The sequence below is a fragment of the Salmo salar genome, chromosome 11, assembly GCF_965601325.2.
Source record: "Salmo salar chromosome 11, fSalSal1, whole genome shotgun sequence".
Classification (NCBI taxonomy): Eukaryota; Metazoa; Chordata; class Actinopteri; order Salmoniformes; family Salmonidae; genus Salmo; species Salmo salar.
In genome coordinates, this window is record NC_138301.1 from 99226577 (window position 1) to 99251550 (window position 24974).

Below are 24974 nucleotides of genomic sequence, written 5' to 3' on the forward strand. Positions count from 1 at the left end.
GTTGTGAATACATTTGGCTTTATTGTGTGTGTGTGTTTGGGTGGGGGGGGTTGTATATGGCTACCCATATATAAAGAATATAAAGTCATTGGACTGTTGAATGAATACATTGGAGATATTGTTGGGATTCTGTTCTTTTATAACAGTAGTTGGCTTGCATTGTAATACAGGGGTTGCCATCTAGTGGGAAATGGGTGAATTAATGCACTATTCTTTATAGGTAGCACAAACACAATTCTCCTCTTAAACACATTGACGCTTAGTTGCTACATCTAACCATTTATATTTTACTTCAACCCCTTAGTGCCTCTGACTTGACTCACCACATCAAAACCAACTGAAGTCAATTCATCTGTCTGCATTTTCCTGTCCAGCTATTTGACTCCGTCTCTCCTCTCTAACCTGTCCCTCTCTATCTCGCCTCTCATTCCTCTCTGTCCAGTAACCTGGTGGCTGCGTATGAGAAGGCCAAGAAGAAGCACCAGGGCAAGCTGAAAAAGCTGGAGGCTCAGATGATGGCCATGGTGGAGCGCCACGAGACCCACGTCCGCATGCTCAAACAACGCATCGCCCTGCTGGAGGAGGAAAACTCACGGCCACACACCAACGAGACCTCCCTATGAGAACTGATGAGACGTCCCTATCAGAACTCACGAGGCATCACTATGAGAACTCACCAGACGTCGCTTCAGAAACTCACCAGACGTCGCTATGAGAACTCACCAGACGTCGCTATGAGAACTCACCAGACGTCGCTATGAGAACTCACCAGACGTCGCTATGAGAACTCACCAGACGTCGCTATGAGAACTCACCAGACGTCGCTATGAGAACTCACCAGACATCGCTTCAGAAACTCACCAGACGTCGCTATGAGAACTCACCAGACGTCGCTTCAGAAACTCACCAGACGTCGCTATGAGAACTCACCAGACATCGCTTCAGAAACTCACCAGACGTCGCTATGAGAACTCACCAGACATCGCTTCAGAAACTCACCAGACTTCGCTATGAGAACTCACCAGAACTCACAATGAGAGACATCACTGTGAGAACTTGCAGCCAAAACTCACAGCGCCACACCAACAGGACCTCCGGGTGAGCAACGCTAGGAGACTTCATGTCTGGGGAGGACACTCTGCGGTGATAGCTGCAAGTTCATTGGCCAGCAGATGGACAGGTAAAACTGCCAGGACCAATTGGAGTTGACACTACAAATGACAGCTATCAATCATCTCTGCAGAACGACACATTATTTTTTACCACAGCAACCGCTACAGGAAAAGTGGCATTTTATATTTTTTGAGAGGAGCACTATAAGTAAGCAATAAGGCACCTCGGGGGTTTGTGGAATTTGGCCAAGCATCGTGGAGTGCCTGGACACAGCCCATAGACATGGCATATTGGCTATATACCACAAACCCCTGAGGTGCCTTATTGCTATTATAAACTGGTTGCCAACGTAATTAGAGCTGTAAAAATAAATGTTTTGATATACCACGGCTGTCAGCCAATCAGCATTCAGGGCTCTAACCACCCAGTATATAATATAAACTAACTATCTTTACTGGCAAATTATTAACTATTATCTCCCAGTTTATTTCAAATGTTAGCTTTGATTTGGGTTTGACTGCAAATTATTTTGAAAGTATTTTTTATCAATGTTGCCATTTAGAGTTATTCCATTTTGTTGCCATCTAGAACTATTTCTGGTGATTCCCTTTTAAGGAATACCTTTCTTTCAGCTCTACTTAACAACTTCCCAGTTTTCAGTCTACAAAGTACACTCTGCCATAGTGAAGACTTACTGAACACAAGGGCTCTATTCACTCACACGTGGGTTTGATGTCTGGATATCTTAAAAACAGTATTATTCTTGCACTGTTAGAATGCATTTTTTTTTTTTATTCAGTCAGTGTAAAATCAAAATAAACGCAACCGCATTTTACTTAACCCCGCACAGGTAAAATGTGTGTATTTCACGTAACCGGCAAACCTGCTTCCAAGGTTTGATTGGATAGGGCCCTAGGTCAATACTTCAAAGTGCGCAAAATGTCCTTCCAATATGAATGGCAGTGTTTCAGGTTCAGCCTTCAACTATACAGCAGTGAATCGCAAGAGACTAGTAGGTGTGTGCACATGGAGGGGAGATGACAATAGGGGTGTGTGTATGTGAGGAGAGAGAAAAGGGTAGAGTGTATAAGAATGTTTAAAGCAGAGATCCAAGATTATTCATTTTGTCATCCCCTTCATGAACACAGATTTGTTGCACACACACAAACATCCTCTCCGGCCAAAGCACTTTTCACTTCCCGCTGGACAATAACACCACATTGCCTTGTTGAGGACAACCCGGACCTCCAATGTTAACCAATGGCTCTCGGTTGCTCTTTCGACCTCGACGAGGGAACCACATACTTACTATTCTATAGCAATCTGAGATGCTGCATTCTCACTACCTGACTGCTGTTGCATTCAACATCACTACCGTTGCTAGTTACTATAAATCGGCTTAAACCGGGAGCCTGGCACCCAGGTGACACCCATGTTTCTAGATAACCATCAGTAGCCTGGTATACAGATGTTTTGATTAGGCAGGGGTGGATCAATTCCATCTAATTCATTTCATTTGGAAAATTGTCATTGGCAATATTTTGCTTCAATTCACGAACCAATTTTCCATTTAATTCCTGAGTTTGATTGTATTAACCCCAGTCCTGCTGTTTGGTAAGAGTCACTGCTAAAGCAAGCACTGGTGTGTAGACAAGTATAGGAGTGATGTCATTTCCTCTCAATAAACTGTCATAGTTATGACTTATCTCACAAATCCAGTCAGTACCTGTATTCTGTTTCTGTCGTGCTTCTCGGACATACAACGCAAGTGAATTTGGAGCGTACTCCAGTGGAGTGGTTGGTCTCATCTTCTGTTCTGTGAATGAGACAAGGGTTAGCGGGGTGGGCAAAGTTAGGGGGTTGGGGGTAAGGAAGGTGGGTTGGCAAACTAATGACCTTATTTGCACAGATCTGTTTTGGAATCAAATCTTGGCAATCGTTGTTTTGTTGATTTTTAAGAGGTTGTATTTGTTTATATAATAAAGTAATAAACCAATTTAAATAAATGCTAACTGAGTGCTTGTCTGTTTTTCTTATGCTACAGTGCTCCTGTCATAAAAACAAGCATTTATTCATTCAGAAGACTAAGTATAAAGTGTAATTTAGAAAAGCATGAGATGTCGCTGTCTGTCTTCCGAGATTTTATTATACTTGTTGTAGTGTTAAGCGTAAATCATAGTCCACAGACGCTAGGACGCAATACTCCAGGGTCCCACTGTGACATTGCTACACAGGTTTGAGACCAGGAATTAATTTTTCCAACATTCTAATTTCAATAGCTCCTTGGTCATGTGACCTACTGGACTCAAACAAGGTTCAGAATGTCCAGTGACAACCCTTCTATATTGCACACCCTTTAGTTTGTCCCTTTTCATCTCAAACTATTTTACATTAATAAAAAAAAAATAAAATGTCAATTGCTCATTGGTCATGTGACCTACTGACTTCAAACAAGGTTCAGAATGTCCACTCAGTGGGCCTACACATTGCACACCCTTTTGTTTGTCCAATTTCATCTCACACAATTTTACATTAATTTGCCTGCTCTGCCCCCCTGAAGGACAGTGTCACTCACACACCTATTCCCTGGGGCCTTCCTGACCTCCAGGCAGGCCCCCATTGACCTGGTGACCTCTGACTCCTGGCCTCTAGGCCTACACTTCCTGCCCGCCTGCCTGCTCTCTCTCTGGGCCTGAGAGTGTATAGCTTACTCCCTGGAACTACAGACCTCCATACCTACTCTCCCTACCCGGTCAACACCCCTCTCCCTTGGCCTTAGTCCAGGGAGTAAGCTATACTCTAAGACTTCTATAATGAAATCATATTATAGTCCTGCTGTCAGGAACCACGTGCACCTGGTAACCCGAAACAGGCTCTGTGCTACTGGTGACACACCCGCTTTTTTCTGCTCACAGACTAAGTCCCCACTCCAACCTCCATGGCCTGAGTGCTGCCCCCAGCCCCAGAGTCTGGCCGCCCCTGCTTGGACTCGGAGTGCCCCCCGCCTTGATGGAGGCCTCCCTGTGCACCTGGTAACCTGAAACAAGCTCTGTGCACGTAGTGACCCGCCTGCTTTTATCCGCTCAGAGACTAAGACCCCAACCCAAACTCCACAACCTGAGTGCTGCCCCCAGCCCCTGAGTCCGTCCGCCCCTGCTTGGACTCTGAGTGCACCCCGCCTTGGGGGATTCCTCCTTGTGCACCTGGTGACCTTTTGACTTCCACAACGAGTACCAACCTGACTCACAGTCCCACCAGAGGATGGGCTCGGGCGGATGGGTGACCGCCACCTAGCCCCCTACCTATCCAGAGACCAATGTCTTATGCCTTCTACCCACCTGCCTGGGCTATCTCAAACTCTGTGTCTGGCCTCTGGCCCCTGGCCCTTCTCTGTGCACCTGGTAACCCGTAAGTAAAGAAGGAGGAAGGTGGTGGAAGACACCTTCCGTCCTCGACAAAAGCTTGGATCGAGGGCTGACTTTCAATAGATCACAGCGAATCAGGTCATCTACGAGTGACTTAGCACCAGGTTCCCCACAAACATGCGGTGCGCATCAGTTGAGGGGCGGCAACACCCCAACCCGGTCACAAACGGCTCTACTCAAGTGCCAAAAGAGGCAGGCTATCCCGGGCCAACCGAAGAGCCGCTGCGCTACTTATAGGCATTCATTCGTAATCCCACAGATGGTAGCTTCGCACCATTGGCTCCTCAGCCAAGCACATACACCAAATGTCTGAACCTGCAGTTCCTCTCGTACTGAGCAGGATTACTATTGCAACAACACATCATCAGTAGGGTAAAACGAACCTGTCTCACGATGGTCTAAACCCAGCTCACGTTCCCTATTAGTTTGTGAACAATCCAACGCTTGGTGAATTCTGCTTCGCAATGATAGGAAGAGCCAACATCGAAGGATCAAAAAGCGACGTCGCTATTAACGCTTGGCCGCCACAAGCCAGTTATCATTGTGGTAACTTTTCTGAAACTTCCTGCTTTCAAGCCAAAAATTCAGCAGGATCATGAGGCCTCGCTTTCACGGTCTTTATTCATACTGAAAATCAAGATCAAGAGAGCTTTTGCCCTTCTGCTCCATGGGAAGTTTCTGTCCTCCCTAAGCTCGCTTTAGGACACTTGTGTTACCGTTTGACAGGTGTACCGCCCCAGTCAAAATCCCCACCTGCCACTGTCCCCGGAGCGGGTCGCACCCAGCGCGAAAAATGATAAGAGCAATGGTATTTCACCGGCGGCCGGGGCCTCCCACTTATTCTACACCTCTCATGTCTCTTCACAGTGCCAGACTAGAGTCCAGCTCAACAGGGTCTTCTTTCCCCACTGATTCCGTCAAGCCCGTTCCCTTGGCTGTGGTTTTGCTAGATAGTAGGTAGGGACAGTGGGAATCTCATTCATCCATTCATGCGGGTCACTAATTAGATGACGAGGCGTTTGGCTACCTCAAGAGACTCTTAATTATGTGCCGCCTTTTACCCCCGCTTCATCGAATTTCCTTACTTTGACATGATGGGGTCACAGTTACCCCACGGGTGATTTGAGTGTGACCCCGACAGGTAGGTACGCTCCTTTTGAATTTCATCAAGTTAACATTCAGTGATCCGTGCCCAGTGGGAACCTAGGCTTCTTCCATCCATTTTTATGGTTCTGCAGAAAAATCAATGGGCGTGGATGGTACTACCCACATCAGATGTAGGCCTCCCTCCCCAGACAAGATGGAGATACCTCTCCCCAGTTCGTAGGGCATGAGCCTGATCCATGCAATGCCCCATCACTGCGGGGCCAATGGGTTTAGTCTCCGCCTTGAGTCTAGTGAGCGTAGAGGAGACCTCCCCACCTACAATGTATGGGGCTGGCGAGTGCCATAGCTGGGGAGATCCGCGAGAAGGGCCCGGCGTACGTCCAGAGTTGCCGCCGCCAACCGCCGGACCCAACCCCCCCACCGGTATAACTTCCAATGGTGGTGAGAGGAGGGCAATGGAGCGACTGCTCCACCAGCCACGGCTTGAGACCAGCCTCGCTTCGCACCCCAGCCTGACCGACCCAGCCCTTAGAGCCAATCCTTATCCCGATGTTACGGATCTTTTTAGCTAACTTCCCTTACCTACGTTGTTTTCACATGCCAGAGGCTGTTCACCTTGGAGACCTGCTGTGGATGTTGGCACGGCCCGGAGTGAGATTTACACCCTCTCCCCTGGATTTTCAAGGGAGAGCTTGCCGGACACCGCCAAAACCGCAACACTTTCCAGGGCTTGGGGCAAACCCATTCCTGGGCGCCCTGTCCTTCACAAAGAAAAGAGAACTCTCCCCGTGGCTCCCACCAGCTTCTACGGGACCGGTCACGTTACTGCACGGGATGCCTCTCAGCGCCCGTCTCCGCCAGCCCGTGGACATTCTGAAAATAGTTTGAGGTCAGTAGGTCACATTACCAAGGAGCTATTGAATTAGAAAGTTTGAAAAACGTATGTAAAATTGTGTGAGATGAAAATTGGCAAACTAAAGGGTGTGCAATATAGAAGGGTAGTCAGTGGACATTCGGAACCTTGTTTGAGTCTAGTAGGTCACATGACCAAGGACCTATTGAAATTAGAAACATTGAAAATTAATGTAAAATTGAGTGAGATGAAAATGGACAAACTAAAGGGTGTGCAATGTGTAGGCCCACTGAGTGTACATGTTGAACCTTGTTTGAAGTCAGGTCACATGACCAAGGCACTATTGTAATAAATAATTTAAAACAGTGCGAGATGTAAATCGACAAAAAACAAGTGTGTGCAATGTGTGTCTATGCCATCGGGTTAGCTAGAACCAGTTAGAATTTTTTTAGGAGTAATGGTTAAAGAGCTATTGAAATTTGAAAAATGTGATTTGTCTCTACATGTATGTTGACGGTCCCTAACTTCTGTTGGTTGACGTAAGGAAAACTACAGGCGAATATACGTTGAATACCGTCTTTACCTCGGTTCATTGCATTGACAGCCGCTATTCCGTTAGTTCATTCCAGCTTTACTATTAACTGGCCAGCTTTATCAGGCAGCTTAAGATGTGAAGGGAAAACAAACGATTTTTAAGCAAGTTAGTTAACCATCTGATTGACTTAGTTGATTATAATTGTCATTAGCAAAGATAACTAAATTGATACTGCTGGGGGAAAGCCAACTTAGCCAGCGAACTTCCACCGTCACTGCAGTGTAGCTCATGTTAGCTAGGTTTGTATAAAATAAAATAAAAATATTTGAAGCTATATTTTAAAGACTTGTTACTGACTTTTGAACACTTGTCAAACTACTTAATTCCACTGCCCGAAACTGAAGATCTGGTACAATACTGTGTACTACGCCCTTCACAGAACAGTGCAAACTGGTTCTAACCAGAATAGAAAGAGGAGTGCGAGGCCCTGGTGCACAACTGAGAAAGAGGACAAGTACATTAGAGTGTCTAGTTTGAGAAACAGATGCCTCACAAGTCCTCAACTGGCAGCTTCATTAAATAGTACCAGCAAAACACCAGTCTCAACGTCAAAAGTGAAGAGGCGACTCCAGGATGCTTGCCTTCTAGGCAGAGTTCCTCTGTCCAGTGTCTGTGTTCTTTTGCCCATCTTAATCTTTTATTTTTATTGGCCAGTCTGAGATATAGCTTTTTCTTTGCAACTCTGCCTAGAAGGCCAGCATCCCGGAGTCGCCTCTTCACTGTTGATGTTGAGACTGGTGTTTTGCGGGTTCTATTTAATGAAGCTGCCAGTTGAGGACTTGTGAGGCGTCTGTATTATCTTTTACCAGATCTAAAAGAAAAAAACAAGGTGTTATATTCTCCTACATTAATTTCACATTTATTTCCTTTCAAATGGTATTAAGAACATGCATATCCTTGCTTCAGGGCCTGAGCTACAGGCAGTTAGATTTGGGTATGTCATTTTAGGGAAAATTGAAAAAAAAGGGTCAGATCCTTAAGAGCTTTTAAGTAAAAAAAAAAAATAGATAAGTAAAAAATTTAAAATAAAAGTAACAAATAATTCAACAGCAGCAGTAAAATAACAATAGTGAAGCTATATACAGGGGGTACCGGTACAGAGTCAATGTGCGGGGGCACCGGTTAGTCGAGGTAATTGAGGTAATACGTACATGTAAGTAGAGTTAAGGTGACTATGCATAGATAATAAACAGAGAGTAGCAGCAGTGTAAAAGTGGGGTCTGGATAGCCCTTTTATTAGCTGTTCAGGAGCCTTATGGCTTGGGGGTAGAAGCTGTTAAGAAGCCTTTTGGACCTCGACTTGGCTCTCCGGTACCACTTGCCATGTGGTAGTAGAGAGAGAGGGTGGCTGGAGTCTGACAATTTTTAGGGCCTTCCTCTGACACCGCCTGCTATAGAGGTCCTGGATGGCAGGAAGCTTGGCCCCAGTGATGTACTGGGCCGTCCGCACTACCCTCTGTAGTGCCTTGCGGTCAGAGGCCGAGCAGTTGCCATACCAGGCAGTGATGCAACCAGTCAGGATGCTCTTGATGATGCAGCTGTAAAACCTTTTGAGGATCTGAGGACCCATGCCATATCTTTTCAGTCTGCTGAGGGGGAATAGGCTTTGTCAAGTTTGTTTTGATATTTCATCCTGCGTGTCGTGATCGTGTTTGGTGTGGGGGGACAAAATCAATTTGCGGACGCACACGCACGTCCAGTTTGGGCATTGTGTTAGTTTCAGCATCGGTTTGTGGTGTTATGTAGACAGCTACGAAAAATACAGATGAAAACTATTTTGGTAAAAAGTGTGGTCTACAGCTTATGCGATACTCCACCTCAGGCGAGCAAAACTTTGAGACATCCTTAGATTTTGTGTACCAGCTGTAGTTTACAAATATACATAGACTGCCACCCCTTGTCTTACCAAAGGCCACTGTTCTATCCTACTGAAAAAGCTTAAAACCCGCCAGCTGTATATTTATCATGTCGTCGTTCAACCCCGACTCGGTGAAACATAAGATATTACAGTTTTGAATGTCCCGTTGGTAGGATATACGTGATCATAGTTTGTTTATTTTATTATCGATTGATTGTACGTTGGCTAATAGGACCGATGGTAAAGGTAGATTACCCTCTCAGCGACGGATCCTTACAAGGCACCCAGATCTTCGTCCACAATACCTCTGTCTCTTTCTCCTGCGAATAACGGGGATGAGGGCCTTGTCAGGCGTCTGAAGTAAATCCTTCCCGTCCGACAGTATGGGGTGAGTAATCGTTGTCCTGATATCTAGAAGCTCTTTTTGGTCATAAGACACAGTGGCAGAAACAGTATGTACAAATTAACTTGGAAATAACATGAAAAACATTAGTTATGGGATTGGTTACGGGATTACAGGATCGTAAAATGGCAGCCATCTCCTTCGGCGCCGTCCTCTCTCTCTCTCTTTTTTTGTTGTTGTTGCCAATCAGTTGTGTTCTGACAAGGTAGGAGTGGTATACAGAAGATAGCCCTATTTGGTAAAAGTCCAAGTCCATATTATGGCAAGAACAGCTCAAATAAGCAAAGAGAAACGACAGTCCATCATTACTTTAAGACTAGAAGGTCAGTCATTCGGAACATTTCAAGAACTTTGAAAGTTTCTTCAAGTGCAATCGCAAAAACCATCAAGCGCTATGATGAAACGGGTTCTCATGAGGACCGCCACAGGAAAGGAAGACAGAGTTACCTCTGCTGCAGAGGATAAGTTCATTAAAGTTAACTGCACCTCAGATTGCAGCCCAAATAAATGGTAGCCAAAATAATGGGCAACTGGGCATTATTATATATGAACCTAAGCATGATGGGATGTTAATTGCTTAACTCAGAAACCACACCTCTGTGGAAGCACCTGCTTTCAATATACTTTGTATCCCTCATTTAACCAAGTGTTTGCTTTATTTTGGCAGTTACCTGTATCTCTCTCATCAAAATCAACATTTCCCAAATGGTGGGCCAGGAACCAGTAGTATGGTTTGATAGGGCTTCACGTTGTTTCATGACACCCTCACATGGAACAGTGTCAGTGTGTAATGGTGTCTTATGATCCCCAGGATGTCACTGTGTGATCTTCCAGTTTCCTGTGTGCATCTTGTGAGCAGCACAAGATGTTATTGGACCCTGAGCTGGTCAATGGGTAGCAATAGATACAGTATTCTTCCAGTTGTTTTTTTGCAGTCAAAATGTTTAAAGCAACAAACTGACATTTAAATAGAGGTCCCCACCCTAAGAAATAATATTTTAACAGGCAGACTGAAGGACACCTATGCCCTGTCAGACAGTACAGGCAGAGCAAAGGACCCCTCAGCACTCACTGCCAGCACAAGAAAGGCTGTTTCATCATCATCATTCTGAGAAGGGTAATCTTTGACTGGAATCAACTTTAAACTCATAAGATCCACACAACTGCTTAGTTTTTTTTCTACATTTGTCTGAGGTCTTTTCAAATAACTTTTGAAAAGACACACTGTACGCTTGTATTGTATACTTTATGTCCATAATATATACCATACAATCTTGAACACATACATTGGGCCAAAGATAAAAGGAAATAACATCATACATGAAATATCACTGTACCATCATTCTCATTGCTGGTCATAAAGACTACTCTGTTGACTCCGTCATAATATTTAGGCCAACTTCTCTGACGTAGCTCTGTTATATTATCTTCACTGACTGTAAACTGATACCTGTTTCGGTTTATAGGCGAGAGTGAGACTGCTTTAACTCGATACTTGAATCCTAGTGGACTTCATCCAAATGCTTTTGTCCAATAAACTGTAGGCTACTACCAGTATGGAGGCTTCATCACGGTAGTCTAAATTGGTTTCCTTTCATAGTCTTCTGCACTTCATCTGAACTAATCTGAAAACAAAGGGTAAGACATAGCAATATGGGGGATTTCAGAAATGTGATATTACCTCTCAGGTTCTTTCATATCAGTGCAGACGAGGGGAAGCAGACAGAGAGAGGAATCTCCTTTAGACTATTGCGATGCACCCCAGGTGTCGGAGTCTAAATACAACATTGTTCAGCAATCTTATGCACTTCTTAAAATTATACGATAAGTAAACATACAATTGAAGTCGGGAGTTTACATATACTTAGGTTGGAGTCATTAAAACTCGTTTTTCAACCACTCCACAAATTTCTTGTTAACAAACTATAGTATTGGCAAGTTGATTAGGACATCTACTTTCTGCATGACACAAGTAATTTTTCCAACAATTGTTTACAGACTATTTATTTCACTTATAATTCATGGTATCACAATTCCAGTGGGTCAGAAGTTTACATACACTAAGTTGACTGTGCCTTTAAACAGCTTGGAAAATTCCAGAAAATGATGTCATGGCTTTAGAAGCTTCTGATAGGCTAATTGACATCATTTGAGTCAATTGGAGGTGTACCTGTGGATGTATTTCAAGACCTACCTTCAAACTCAGTGCCTCTTTGCTTGACATCATGGGAAAATCAAAATAAATAAAATTGTAGACCACAAGTCTGGTTCATCCTTGGGAGCAATTTCCAAACGCCTGAAGGTATCATGTTCATCTGTACAAACAATACTACGCACGTATAAACACCATGGGACTACGCAGCCATCATACCTCTCAGGAAGGATACCCGTTCTGTCTCCTAGAGATGAACGTACTTCGGTACGAAAAGTGCAAATCAATCCCAGAACAACAGCAAAGGACCTTGTGAAGATGCTGGAGGAAACAGGTACAAAAGTATCTATATCCACAATAAAACTAGTCCTATATCGACATAACCTGAAAAGTCGCTCAGCAAGGAAGAAGCCACTGCTCCAAAACCACCATTAAAAGCCAGGTTATGGTTTGCAACTGCACATGAGGACAAAGATCGTATTTTTGGGAGAAATGTCCTCTGGTCTGATGAAACAAAAATAGAACTGTTTGCCATAATGACCATCGTTATGTTTGGAGGAAAAAGGGGGAGGCTTGCAAGCCAAAGAACACCATCCCAACCGTGAAGCATGGGGTGGCAGCATCATGTTGTGGGGGTGCTTTGCTGCAGGAGGGACTGGTGCACTTCACAAAATAGATGGCATCATGGGGGAAAGAAAATTATGTGGATATATTGAAGCAGCATCTCAAGACATCAGTCAGGAAGTTAAAGCTTGGTCACAAGTTGGTCTTCCAAATGGACAATGACCCCAAGCATACTTACAAAGTTGTGGCTAAATGGCTTAAGGACCACAAAGTCAAGGTATTGGAGTGGCCATCACAAAGCCTTGACCTCAACCCCATAGAAAATCTGTGGGCAGAACTGAAAAAGTGTGTGCGAGCAAGGAGGCATACAAACCTGACTCAGTTACACCAGCTCTGTCAGGAGGAATGTGCCAAAATTCACCCAACCTATTGTGGGAAACTTGTGGAAGGCTACCTGAAACATTTCACCCAAGTAAAACAATTTAAAGGCAATGCTACCAAATACTAATTGAGTGCATGTAAACTTCTGACCCACTGGGGATGTGATGAAAAATAAAAGCTGAAATAAATCATTCTCTCTTCTATTATTCTGACATTTCACATTCTTAAAATAAAGTGGTGATCCAAACTGACCTAAGACAGGGAATTTTTTACTAGGATTAAATGTCAGGAATTGTGAAAAACTGAGTTTAAATGTATTTGGCTAAGGTGTATGTAAACTTCCGAATTCAACTGTATGATAGCCCTAATAAACCATTTGGATGGAGGAAATGTAGAGAGAGAATGAAAAATTGGAAAGTATATTTACTCACAGATGTCTTTTTGTTTGGTTGGTGCCATTTTTGTCTCAAGTTCAACCACATCTCAAATGTATGATTAATAATTTGAGTGTGGTCGTGGCTATAAATAAATTACTTCAAATCCATTCTTATGAAATAGCATAAGGTGTCCTTATCCAATGAGTCAGGGCCATGGGTTAAATTGAGAATTTGGCCCTATTTAGAAGAGTTAGGGTAAGGGTTGACCCAGGAATTGAACATAAGGCTTAGGTTATGCCAAGATTGGATTGGGGTTGTGAATGAGGCTAGGATTAGTGTTGAACCGGGATGTGTCCATGAAAGGGAACGGGGGATACCTAGTAAGTTGTCCAACAGAATGTATTCAACTGAAATGTGTCTTCCTCATTTAACCCAACCCCTCTGAATCAGAGGTGGGGGCTGCCTTAATCGACATTCACGTCTTCGATGTCCAGGGAACAGTGGGTTAACTGCTAGCTAGGGTTAGAGTTGTGGTTGAGGCAAGAGTTGAACCAGGATGTGGACATTTTTATTTTTACTTTTTGAAAATACTAATATTAATGGACCAAAATGCCCCAACATTTAAAAGTAGATGCAAAAAATGTCATTTCAGCCTGTGGTGCCTGGCCTTAAACATTATTTAAAAAAAAAACATACACCAATGCAACACTGTATAATTTGCATAGTCATATGGACTTCCTGTTTGTTAGATGTGGAATCAACAAAATGGCTGCCATACAGCAGCCACTCTCCCTCCCCACCCTCTGTAGCAGCCTACCTGGGTAGAGCTCGTCAAACTTGTCAGAGCAGGCCTCCATACACTGCCTGTCTGTGTTGAGCGGTTCTCATTCCCTTCCAGTCCTTTGTAGAAAAAAGAGAAAGAGGCGCCTGGTCGCTCATCATAGTAATACTGCAGCTTGTTGTTGTCTTCCTTTCCCTCCACTGCCATCCCCTCATTCATCTTACTACTGCAAAACGGCTCTGACAGAAGGCCACTTGTCAGTGACAAAAGTAGTTACAGTACATGTTCTCTTGCCAGTTTCCACAGTTCTTCAATAGCAAAAAGCTAGGGTTAGGGTTATGGTTGAGGTTAGGGTTATGGTTATGGTTGAGGCTAGGGTTATGGTTGAGGCTAGGGATCTGGACATGAAAATAGGGTTGGGGTAAGGGTTACGGCTATGGTTAGGGTTACTGCTGTAAGTACAATGTATTCCCATTGTATGGTTAGTACTTTTATCCTACTTTCTATCCTGCTTTTTGAGCCAAGGTTCAGGAGCTCAGCTCTGGGTTGCTCCAGCTCAATGTAACCACTGCACAGGACATTACATTTTAAAAGTGGCCAATATTTATTTGATAATACAAGAAAGGATACCATAAGGTCTTGTAGTTGGGGATAGGCTTGCTTTGTTTCTCAATTTCTGATTGTGAAATGCTTGACTACTCAACTACAATAAAAACATGAACACTGAAAAAGTGTTGCCAAGATACTGCCAGTCATTTCCATGTTTTATGATTGAAACCATGGGGTCTGTGACCAACAGCGAGACACTCCTAGGTAATAAAAACCTACTTGTTGATAAGGGGTCCAAAGGACGTTCCCTGCCTGTGGACAGAAGCTCATAGAACAGGATTTGAAAAGAAACTTGACATCTTTCTGCTGGGGGAAATCTACAGTCTTGGCCTGCCAGCGTCAAAACGATGGCAAATCCACTCTTACATGTCTTTTTACTTGGAGTTATGCTTCCTATAGCTTCGTCCATGAGTGAGTATATTCTATTTCTTAACATTCTGCATTTTCTCCACGAACCCTTGTTAATCGCTTTGCTTTAACTGCTTTAACTATAGTATGTGTGCTACTGTAACCAGGTCACTGAGCTTCTACTTTGTCATAATTCCTTTATGTCCAGTTATATCAAAGCAAAATCAAAGTAAGGCAAACACGGTTACTAAGACTAGTATTGTAAATAATGTTGTATTTTTTTCTCTGAAATGAATGAAATATGAATGAATTATGTAACCCATCCAATGTAAGGCTGAAGTTACATTTGTGAGTGGGATCATTTCTCAATAAGATTGTGATGAATATTGAGAAAATGTTGAGAGAAGTGTGAAGATGATGCTAAGATGCTAGGAATGGAAAAACCTTGCTTTTCAAGCACAGGTGTGTCAGACTCAGAAATAAAAAAGAAATCAGACAGCTGAGATGGTTCAAATTAGATTTAGAATGTACTTGCAAATCATTAATAAAAACTGTATTTTTGCTATTGAACAACTCTGTCCAAACTGGCAAGAGAACATGTACTGTAACTACTCTGTGACTGACAAGTGGCCATCTTCTGTCAGAGCCGTTTTGCAGTAGTAAGATGGACGAGGGGAAGGCAGTGGGGGGAAAGGAAGACGACAAACAACTGCAGTATTACTACAATGAGGGAAAAGGCGCCTGTTTTCCTTTCTTCTACAAAGGACTGGAAGGGAATGATAACCGCTTCAACACAGACAGGCAGTGTATGGAGGCCTGCTCTGACAAGTTTGACGAGCTCTACCCAGCTGCAGGTAGGCTGCTACAGAGGGTGGGGAGGGAGAGCGGCTGCTGTATGGCAGCCATTTTGTTAGGCGTAGATTCAAAGAGGATTCATGAACATAAAAGATAAGATATTGACAAAACCACATAATAAGCAAACAAACAGCATACACAGCAATCCTATAATCTGATTATTATGCTACACTAACCTCTCTCAAAATGATGCATCCATCATAGAAGTTTGTCAAACCAATTCATATTCCTCATCTATTCTCTCTGCTCTCTCAGATGGAGTGTGTGGCCTCCCAGTGGACCATGGTAGTTGTTTTGCTATGTTGCTGATGCACTACTACAATGCAGAAGAGGGGAACTGTCGTGTCTTCCACTACAGCGGCTGTCAGGGCAATGGCAACCGCTTCGAGACCCGAGAGCAGTGTCTGCAGACATGCATGGGTCAGTTTACTATTTATTGTTAGGATCCCACTATTTCTCATGTCTTCCTCTGTTTGAGGTAATGACAATATACCTCAATATGCACTCAAAAATTAACAACCCATCATATTCAATATAATGAACCTACACATTTCTATATTTCACTCTACTGCCATGTGTAAAGGCTTGTTTCTGTATGAAAATAGTTTGTAGACATTGAAGTGCATTTTAATCATTGAGGTGCAATTCTCCTTTACAACAGACACTCACCTGACTTTAACTGTTCGGACTGTTCTTCTTAGTCCATTAGAGGTCCTTTCTCCACCACGTCATTGCAACTCTGTCTGTATTATGCTTATTCGTCCCGTTCATGTGAGATATTATTCTTCTGCAGCCAAAGCAGGAAGGTTTGCTGGTGCAATGGAACCAGGACCCAACCCAGATGAGAGTTCCACTAATGCAGGTACATCAATACCTTTCTGTACAGATAAGAAATGAGCTAATTGTCATAAAATAAGTTGTACTCATCCTTGAAAATGTCGTACTGGAGAGAAGAGGACCAAGGCGCAGCGAGACTGTGAATACTCATACTTTAATAGACTCCAGTAAGGCATCCACAGGAAACCAATAACACGACAATAACAGTCTGACTAGGCACACGGCTAAGCACAGAACAATTCCCCACAACCCCAAAGACAAACACACACCTATATAGGACTTCCAATCAAAGGCAACTATACACACACCTGCCTTCAATTGGAAGTCCCAATCATCCACCCAACATTTAACCAACAAACATGCCACGTCCTGACCCCAAAACTAAAACACTAGCTCCATCTGCTGGTCAGGACGTGACACTAATATCTTGATGATAATATTTGTAATTGAGCTATATTGTCGTTATGAAAGAGTTGCTTTTGTATTTTTGGTTCTTAATCCTAACTGTCTTTGTTGTGTTTGTCTCAGGACTGATTGTGGGTATTTTAGGAGGAATTGTGTTCGCAGTGGCGGTGATCTCTGCTATTGTTCTTTTTGTTGTCCAAAGGTAAGCAAAGGTGCAGCAATGTACTCTTACAAAGTCAATACAGTAAAAAAATGAAGGAATGGGTGGGAACCCATCTTTGGATTTCATGGTAATATCAATAAGTATGTTACCTCTGGAAATTATAGATTCAGATTTAAGATTTGATTACACTGAGATTTTAACATATTTTTTTACTTCACAGGAAAGAGAAATCAAGAAAAGGGAGTGAGCAGGTACCAACTCTTGAGATGAAGTAGAGATGCATCACCCTCAACCCTTGTTTTGAATTTTGTTTAAATGTGTTATGTTTTAAATGTTGTACTCTATTTTGGTTGAATAAAAAAGGAAAATGTATCCCATGCCTTATCTATATATTTTTTGGGTTTACAAACTGTGGGATGTTGACAAAGATAGGAGGTGATGAGCATTAACCAAACTGTAAATAATGCCTGCACTATTGTATGTTGAATTTTGTAACAAGGACTGATCTGATCAACCCTCAAACTGGTCTCAGACTTATAAACTGATCAACTCTCTTTTTCAAGAAACCTAAACACTTATTCATGTTCAAATTACAATTCCATGTTTTAAGCAGTGGGGGCTGGTGGGATGAGCTATAGGAGGATGGGCTCATTGTAAGGATTGGAATTAAATAAATGGAACGGAGTCAAGCGTGATTGCCATATGTTTGATACCGTTCCATTTATGTCATTCCAGCCATTACAATGAGCCCGTCCTCCTATAGCTCCTCCCATTATCCGCCACGGGTTTTAAGTTAATTATTTTTCAAATCAGTCTATCTTACAAACAATTAAATAGATTGTTGAAAGGATTTATGTTTTTAAATTTGGATATGAATGTTTACATTTGTTCTTTATTGTACAAACGTGAAAATAAATGCATTTTCAGAATTTGGTATGGTCTTTTTCTTCCAAGTTGTCCAAGCACATGGAAAAGTAAACTGATATGAAAAAGTCAACTGTTTGTTCAGTGATTGTTTTGCTCTGTGAAATATATATAAAAAAATACCACTTTGATCTCCCAAAAATCCCTGGCATATTATAGATGGATTACATTTCAAATGTACTTTAGGTCTCTAAATACACAAACACTGACAATATTCCCCAGCTTAAAGGCTTTAAGATTCCATCCATGCCTCAGACAATTTCACTGCTTCGTCCTTAGTGACATCTGCTCACAATGGCAATTAGTATGTACATATGTACAAAATGGAGGTGATATTCAGTTATACTATAGGGTAGAGATTTTATATGTTGTTATATAATGCTATAAGTGGCTTTGGTCATACATGATTATCATTTAGTTATGAGAAATAATCTGACAAGATATCCAGATATTCTAACATGTTAACTCTATGGCCAATACAGTACCCTGACTGCATTTGAGTAATTCTCAAATAAATTGAAAAGTAAAAAATAAAGAAGTCACTTGAAACCTCCCTTTCACGTCCCCCTATTTTCATATAATGATTCAATTATTTTATGCTTAGGATTTTCATGGATATGACTTATGCATGAAGATCATGGGTCATTTTGCTTTGTCATGATGGGGTAGTGTGTGTAGACTGATGAGGTAAGAAAACATGAGCTGGCGCACACCCAGAATAATAGTTTGTGTGGAGGTGCTGACTAACTTCGAATAAACTATCAAAATAAAGAAAGTCGCACACTCCATGTATAATCAAAGATTATACAGTGTGCGACTTTCTTTATGTCGATTGATGAGGAAAATAAATAATATAATACCTTTTTTAATAAGGCTGTAACGTAACAAAATGTGGAAAAAGGCAAGGCGTCTGAATACTTTCCGAATGCACCGAGAGCCACCAACTTAACCGCAAAGTAGTTGTCTGCTAATATGCTTTTTTTTTTTTTTTAAATACACTCCAAATATAGCACATAAAACAAATAGCCATGTCAAATCAAATCCTATTTTATTTGTCACATGCACCGAATACAACTGGTGTAGATTTTACCCTGAAATAAGTGGAATTGTATCAAATACATAAAACACATGGTTTCCATGTGTTTGATGCCATCCCATTTGCAGCAGCCTCCACTGATACATGAAGGCAGGGCAAAGTGACTAGGTATAGCACATGGGGATGTGTGAAACGTGCTCCTCAGCCTGAGGTGTCCCGCATGCGTCGTCTCATTAGCTAGCTTTTGAGGTGGCGCGATCGGCTAAACCGCGGAGGGCGATCACTTGTGTTTGTAGGGCAGAGTTCGCGTCAGGTAGGGGCCGAAGTGGAACTTGCTAAGTAAGCAGCGTGATATCCTTTTTATAGGCATCGAGATAGATAATAATAATAATAGTAAAACAAAGAACAGAGTAGCAGCTGCAAATTATGATTGTAAAAGTGCAAGTGTTTGTGTTGTATCGGTCTGCGTGTGTGTGTGCGTATGTAATGTACTGTACAATGTAATGTAATGTAATGTACAATTGAAGTCGGAAGTTTACATACACTTTAGCCAAATACATTTAAACTCAGTATTTTCACAATTCCTGACATTTAATCCAAGTAAACATTCCCTGTCTTAGGTCAGTTAGGATCACCACTTTATTTTAAGAATAGGGAAATGTCAGAATAATAGTAGAGAGAATGATTTATTTCAGATGTATTTCTTTCATTACATTCCCAGTGGGTCAGAAGTTTACATACTCATTTAGTATTTGATAGCATTGCCTTTAAATTGTTTAACTTGGGTCAAACATTTCGAGTAGCCTTCCACAAGCTTCCCACAATAAGTTGGGGGAATTTTGGCTCATTCCTCAGACAGAGCTGGTGTAACTGAGTCAGGTTTGTAGGCCTCCTTGCTCGCACACACTTTTTCAGTTCTGCCCACAAATTTTCCATAGGATTGAGGTCAGGGCTTTGTGATGGCCACTCCAATACCTTGACTTTGTGGTCCTTAAGCCATTTTGCCACAACTTTGGAAGTATGCTTGGGGTCATTGTCCATTTGGAAGACCCATTTGCAACCAAGCTTTAACTTCCTGACTGATGTCTTGAGATGTTGCTTCAATATATCCACATAATTTTCTTTCCTCATGATACCATCTATTTGTGAAGTGCACCAGCCCCTCCTGCAGCAAAGCACCCCCACAACATGATGCTGCCACCCCCGTGCTTCACTGTTGGGATGGTGTTCTTCGGCTTGCAAGCCTCCCCCTTTTTCCTCCAAACATAATGATGGTCATTATGGCCAAACAGTTGTATTTTTTTTTCATCAGACCAGAGGACATTTCTCCAAAAAGTACGATCTTTGTCCCCATGTGCAGTTGCAAACCGTAGTCTGCCTTTTTTTAATGGTGGTTTTGGAGCAGTGGCTTCTTCCTTGCTGAGCGGCCTTTCAGGTTATGTAGATATAGAACTCGTTTTACTGTGGATATAGATACTTTTGTACCTGTTTCCTCCAGCATCTACAGAAGGTCCTTTGCTGTTGTTCTGGGATTGATTTGCACTTTTCGCACCAAAGTACATTCATCTCTAGGAGACAGAACGCATCTCCTTCCTGAGCGGTATGACGGCTGCGTGGTCTCATGGTGTTTATACTTGCGTACTATTATTTGTACAGATGAACGTGGTACCTTCAGGCATTTGGAAATTGCTCCCAAGGATGAACCAGACTTGTGGAGGTCTAAAATTGTATTTCTGAGGTCTTGGATGATTTCTTTTGATTTTCCCATGATGTCAAGCAAAGAGGCACTGAGTTTGAAGGTAGGCCTTGAAATACATCCACAGGTACACCTCCAATTGACTCAAATGATGTCAATTAGCCTATCAGAAGCTTCTAAAGCCATGACATCATTTTCTGGAATTTTCCAATCTGTTTAAAGGCACAGTCAACTTAGTGTATGTAAACTTGTGGCCCACTGGAATTGTGATACAGTGAATTATAAGTGAAATAAATTGTCTGTAAACAATTGTTAAAATTACTTGTGTCATGCAGAAAGTAGATTTAATAACCGACTTGCCAAAACTATAGTTTATTAACAAGAAATTTGTGGAGTGGTTGAAAAACGAGTTTTAATGACTCCAACCTAAGTGTATGTAAACTTCCGACTTCAACTGTATGTGAATGTGTGTAGGAGTGTAAATGTAGTGTGTGGTTGTGTTTATGGTTTGTCTAGTGAGTGTGCGTAGGGTCAGTGCAAGATATAATCAGTGCAGATAGTTTGGGTACCATTAATTTACTATTTAGCAGTGTTATGGCTTGGGGGTAGAAGCTGTCTCGGAGCCTGTTGTTCCGAGAGCTGATGCTCTGGTACCCTTTGCTGGACGGAAGCAGAGTGAACAGTCTATGGCTTTCCATGCCAAATCTTTTCAGCCTACTGAGTGGGAAGAGGCGCTGCTGTGCCCTCTTCACGACTGTGCAGGTGCGTGTGGACCATGTTAAGTCATTAGTGACATGGACACCAAGGAACTTGAAGCTCTTGACCCGCTCCACAACAGCCCGTCGATGTGGATGGGGCGTACTCTCCTCTCTTTCTCCTATAGTCCAGGATCAGCTCCTTGGTCTTTCTGAGGTTGAGGAAGAGGTTGTTGTCTACCACTGCTAAACCTTTGACCTCCTCCCTGTAGGCTGACTCATCGCCGTAGGTGATCAGGCCTACCACCGTCGTGTCGTCAGCAAACTTGATGATGGTGTTGGAGTCGTGTGTGGCCACAGTCGTGAGTGAACATGGACTACAGGAGGAGACAAAGCACACACCCCTGAGGGGCCCTGTGTTGAGGGTCAGCGTGGCAGAGGTGTTGTTGCCTACCCTCACCACTTGGGGCCGACTCGTCAGGAAGTTCAGGATCCAGTTGCAGAGGGAGGGGTTCAGTCCCAGGGTCCCCAGCTTGGTGATGAGCTTGGAGGGGATTATAGTGTTGAATGCTGAGCTGTAGTCTATGAACAGCATTCTCACATAGTTATTTCTCCTCTTGTTCACATGGGAGAGGGTAGTGTGAAGTCCAGTTGAGATTGCGTCATGTGTGGATCTGTTGGGGCGGTATGCGAATTGGAGTGGGTCTATGGTATCTGGGATTGTGTTGATGTGTGTCATGACCGGTCTTTCAAAGCAGTTCATAATTACAGATGTGAGTGCTACAAGGCGATAGTCATTTAGGCAGGTTACCTTGAAACTCTTCGGAATAGGGACAATGGTGGTCAGTTTGAAACATGTTGGGATTACAGAGTGGGATAAGGATAGATTGAAAATGTCTGTGAAGACACTTATTAGCTGGTCTGTGCATGTTTTGAGAACGCACCCTGGTATTCTGTCTGTGATTGTTAACTTTTTAAAACATTTTATTCACATTGGCCACGGAGAGCGAGATCACACAGTCATCCGGAAAAACAGGGGCTTTCACGCAATATTCCTTGAAGCGAGCATATAAGACATTTAGTTTGGGAGTTCTGCATTGCTGGGCAACTCATGGCTGGGTTTCTCTTTGTAATCCGTTTTCTTCTGCAAGCCCTGCCACATACGACGAGCGTTGGAGCCGATGTAATAGGATTCCACCTTCCTCTTATATTGTCCTTTTGCATGTTTGATGTCTCGCCGGAGGTCGTAGCGTTCTTGTATGCATCCATGTCCATGTCCCATTCCTTGTAAGCGGTAGCTCTAGCTTTTAGCAAAGAGCGGATAATGCCTGTAATCCATGTTTTTTGGTTTGGATACGTTGTGGGGATGACATCTTCTATGCACGTATTGATGAAGCGTGTGACTGCTGTGGTAAACTCCTCAATGCTATCGGATGAATCCCGGAACATATCCCAGTCTGTACTAGCAAAACAGTCTTGTACCCTCTGGTCTGCTTCATCCGACCACTTCCGTATAGAGCACATTACTGGTACTTCCTGTTTGAGCTTTTTTTTGTAAACTGGAAGCAGGAGAATGGAGTCATGGTCAGATTTGCCAAAGGGAGGACCTTGAATGGATTTCTATGGGTAGAATAAAAGTGATCTAGTTTTAGCGCCCTTAGTGGCGCAGGAGATGTGTTGGTAGACGTGAGGTAGGACGGTTAGTCTCCGCCAACCAGAAATGCTGCCTCGTATAAACACCCCTATTGAAGAGCAGACCTGCTAAATAGCCTGATGAGTGGAAGTGTACCTGCTGCTCCTTGATTCTTCCCATAAACATATAGGCCTAATCATGTGTTATAAACATCACTATGTAAGAACAACATACTTAATACTTTGATGAGCGGAAGTGTACCTGCTGCTCCTTGATTCTTCCCATAAACATATAGGCCTAATCATGCGTAATAAACATCACTATGTAAGAACAATATACTTAATAGTTTGATGAGCGGAAGTGTACCTGCTGCTCCTTGACTCTCATGCAATTCTTGTACTTTTTCATGGCAATCCTTGTAATGCAGTCCAGATGTGCATTGGTCAGTCTGTTCCTGTGTTTTCTCTTCACAGAGTTCATGGTTGAAAATGTTGATTCACAAGTGTATGTGCTCACCTTTTGCACACACTGCTTCAAAGCTGGGCACTCTGTGTCAGGGACCATGTTCCAGAAGTGTAAAATCTTATATTTCACATTATATTCTAAAACATATTTTAATTTTTTTTTAATAATTTCGCTCGCTCTCCCAATTCCACCCCTAGTTACCTGACTTTTTTCTTTCCCTTGGTGCTGGAGATTCAGTGTATTCAGATGGCAAGTGATGTCAGTCAGCGAGGCCAGCTTTATTATCCACTCAGGATTCTCCAAGTCTGGCTCTTCTCTCCTCTTGGTTGAGAGGGATTTGTGAGTTTGGGGGAGGAGACTCAAAAACCACTCAAGTACTCTGCCACAAGAACCATCTCACCTTGTTGTGCATCACCAAGTCACTGTATTTTGTCTCATACTCCTGCAGCAGTTCACAAAACTGCCGATGATTCAGTGCTCTTGAAACAATACAGTTGACCACTTGTACAACCAGTTGCATCACATTCTTCAACTCACTGTTCTTGAGTTTTGCCACGAGTCCCTCCTGATGTATGATGCAATGAAACACAGCGAAGTTGGGGATCCCTTCTCTCTTTCTCATCAGCCCGACAAGCCCCTTCTCTTTCCCAGGCATGTTTGGGGCTCCATCAGTGCACACACATGCGAGATTTGACCTGTTCAGATTGTTCTCATCCATAAATGTCTAAAGTGCATTCAACATATCCTCTCCTCTCGTTTGACTCTTGCAGTGGTAGTAAGCACAACAGTTCTTACCAATTAGATTCATCTTTCGGGAACCGGACCCATATGCATAACTGAGCGATGTCACAAACATCTGTGCTTTCATCCAATGCTATTCTGAAACACGGAGCCGCTGATATATCCTCGTTTAGATCCTTACCGATGTACTTTCCTATTTCTTCAACCCTTCTTATTATGGTTGTGTCCGACAGTTGCAGTCCTTTAATTTGTTTTAGAATTGCATCTTTGTTACTGAAATAAGCATAAATTATTTCTGATGAACACAAAAAATACTTTTTCACTGTCTGCATCCGTAATCCACCCATCTCATATGTTGCCTCTGTCGATTTCTCTGCAGCAGAAGTTGTTCTGTTCAACTGCTGCTGTGCTTTCAGCAAAGCAGTAAGTTGCTGAATGTAATTTTTTCGTAGGTTACTGCCATGTGTTTATTGATCATTGCATGTGTGGTGTTGAAATGGCGTTGCCCCTTTTAAAACCAGCACACATCTTCTTTCAAATGAAATAAAGTGGATTTGTGCCATTAAGTACAAAGAAAAATTATGTTGTCAATTTTTCTTGAAACATTTGATTTTCATCTTTCGATTTTCAACAGCCGTACCTTTCTCTTTTTGCTAAATTGTCCCTCTGTGTGTGCGGGTACACTAGCTTACTCATCCTCACCCTCCTCATTGTCATGTTCAGTTGCAGTAACTGGTTGCTCATTATTTCATTTTTGCTTGTGCTTGACTACTACAAATAGTTTGGTAGTTCGATTTGACCAAAGATGGGGATAAATACTGACTTCGATGCAGCCAAAAACCTTCATTCTGCTCTCCACCTCCCACCCCTGTATCTAGCCTTGTTGAGAGCATTGCAACAGTTTACTCGACTGCACATGTTGAGCAGCAGCTCAACATCATATTATACTGCCACCTAT

General features: G+C 42.7%; 2 protein-coding genes and 1 pseudogene across 5 annotated transcripts in view; 2 read left to right on the forward strand and 1 right to left on the reverse strand.

The window, feature by feature from the left end:
* The window catches only part of LOC106563245 (colorectal mutant cancer protein), a 122325-nt gene extending 119200 nt beyond the window's left edge, over positions 1 to 3125 (forward strand). For all 4 annotated transcript variants that reach the window (XM_014128653.3, XM_014128654.3, XM_014128656.3 and 1 more), the window contains one exon: positions 443 to 3125. In XM_014128653.3, coding sequence (XP_013984128.3) covers positions 443 to 623 — 181 coding nt within the window. In that variant the 3' untranslated portion in view covers positions 624 to 3125. The remainder of the gene's footprint in view (positions 1 to 442) is intronic.
* Positions 3126 to 4599: 1474 nt separating this feature from the next.
* On the reverse strand, positions 4600 to 6240 carry LOC145859283 (uncharacterized; annotated as a pseudogene).
* Positions 6241 to 14388: 8148 nt separating this feature from the next.
* Positions 14389 to 17198, forward strand: LOC106563244 (boophilin-H2). The gene is made up of 6 exons (XM_014128652.3): positions 14389 to 14629; positions 15211 to 15420; positions 15677 to 15841; positions 16215 to 16283; positions 16787 to 16865; positions 17047 to 17198. Exons 1-6 carry the CDS (start codon positions 14566 to 14568, stop codon positions 17099 to 17101), a joined length of 642 nt encoding a protein of 213 aa, XP_013984127.1. The 5' UTR covers positions 14389 to 14565; the 3' UTR covers positions 17102 to 17198.
* Positions 17199 to 24974: the final 7776 nt, after the last annotated feature.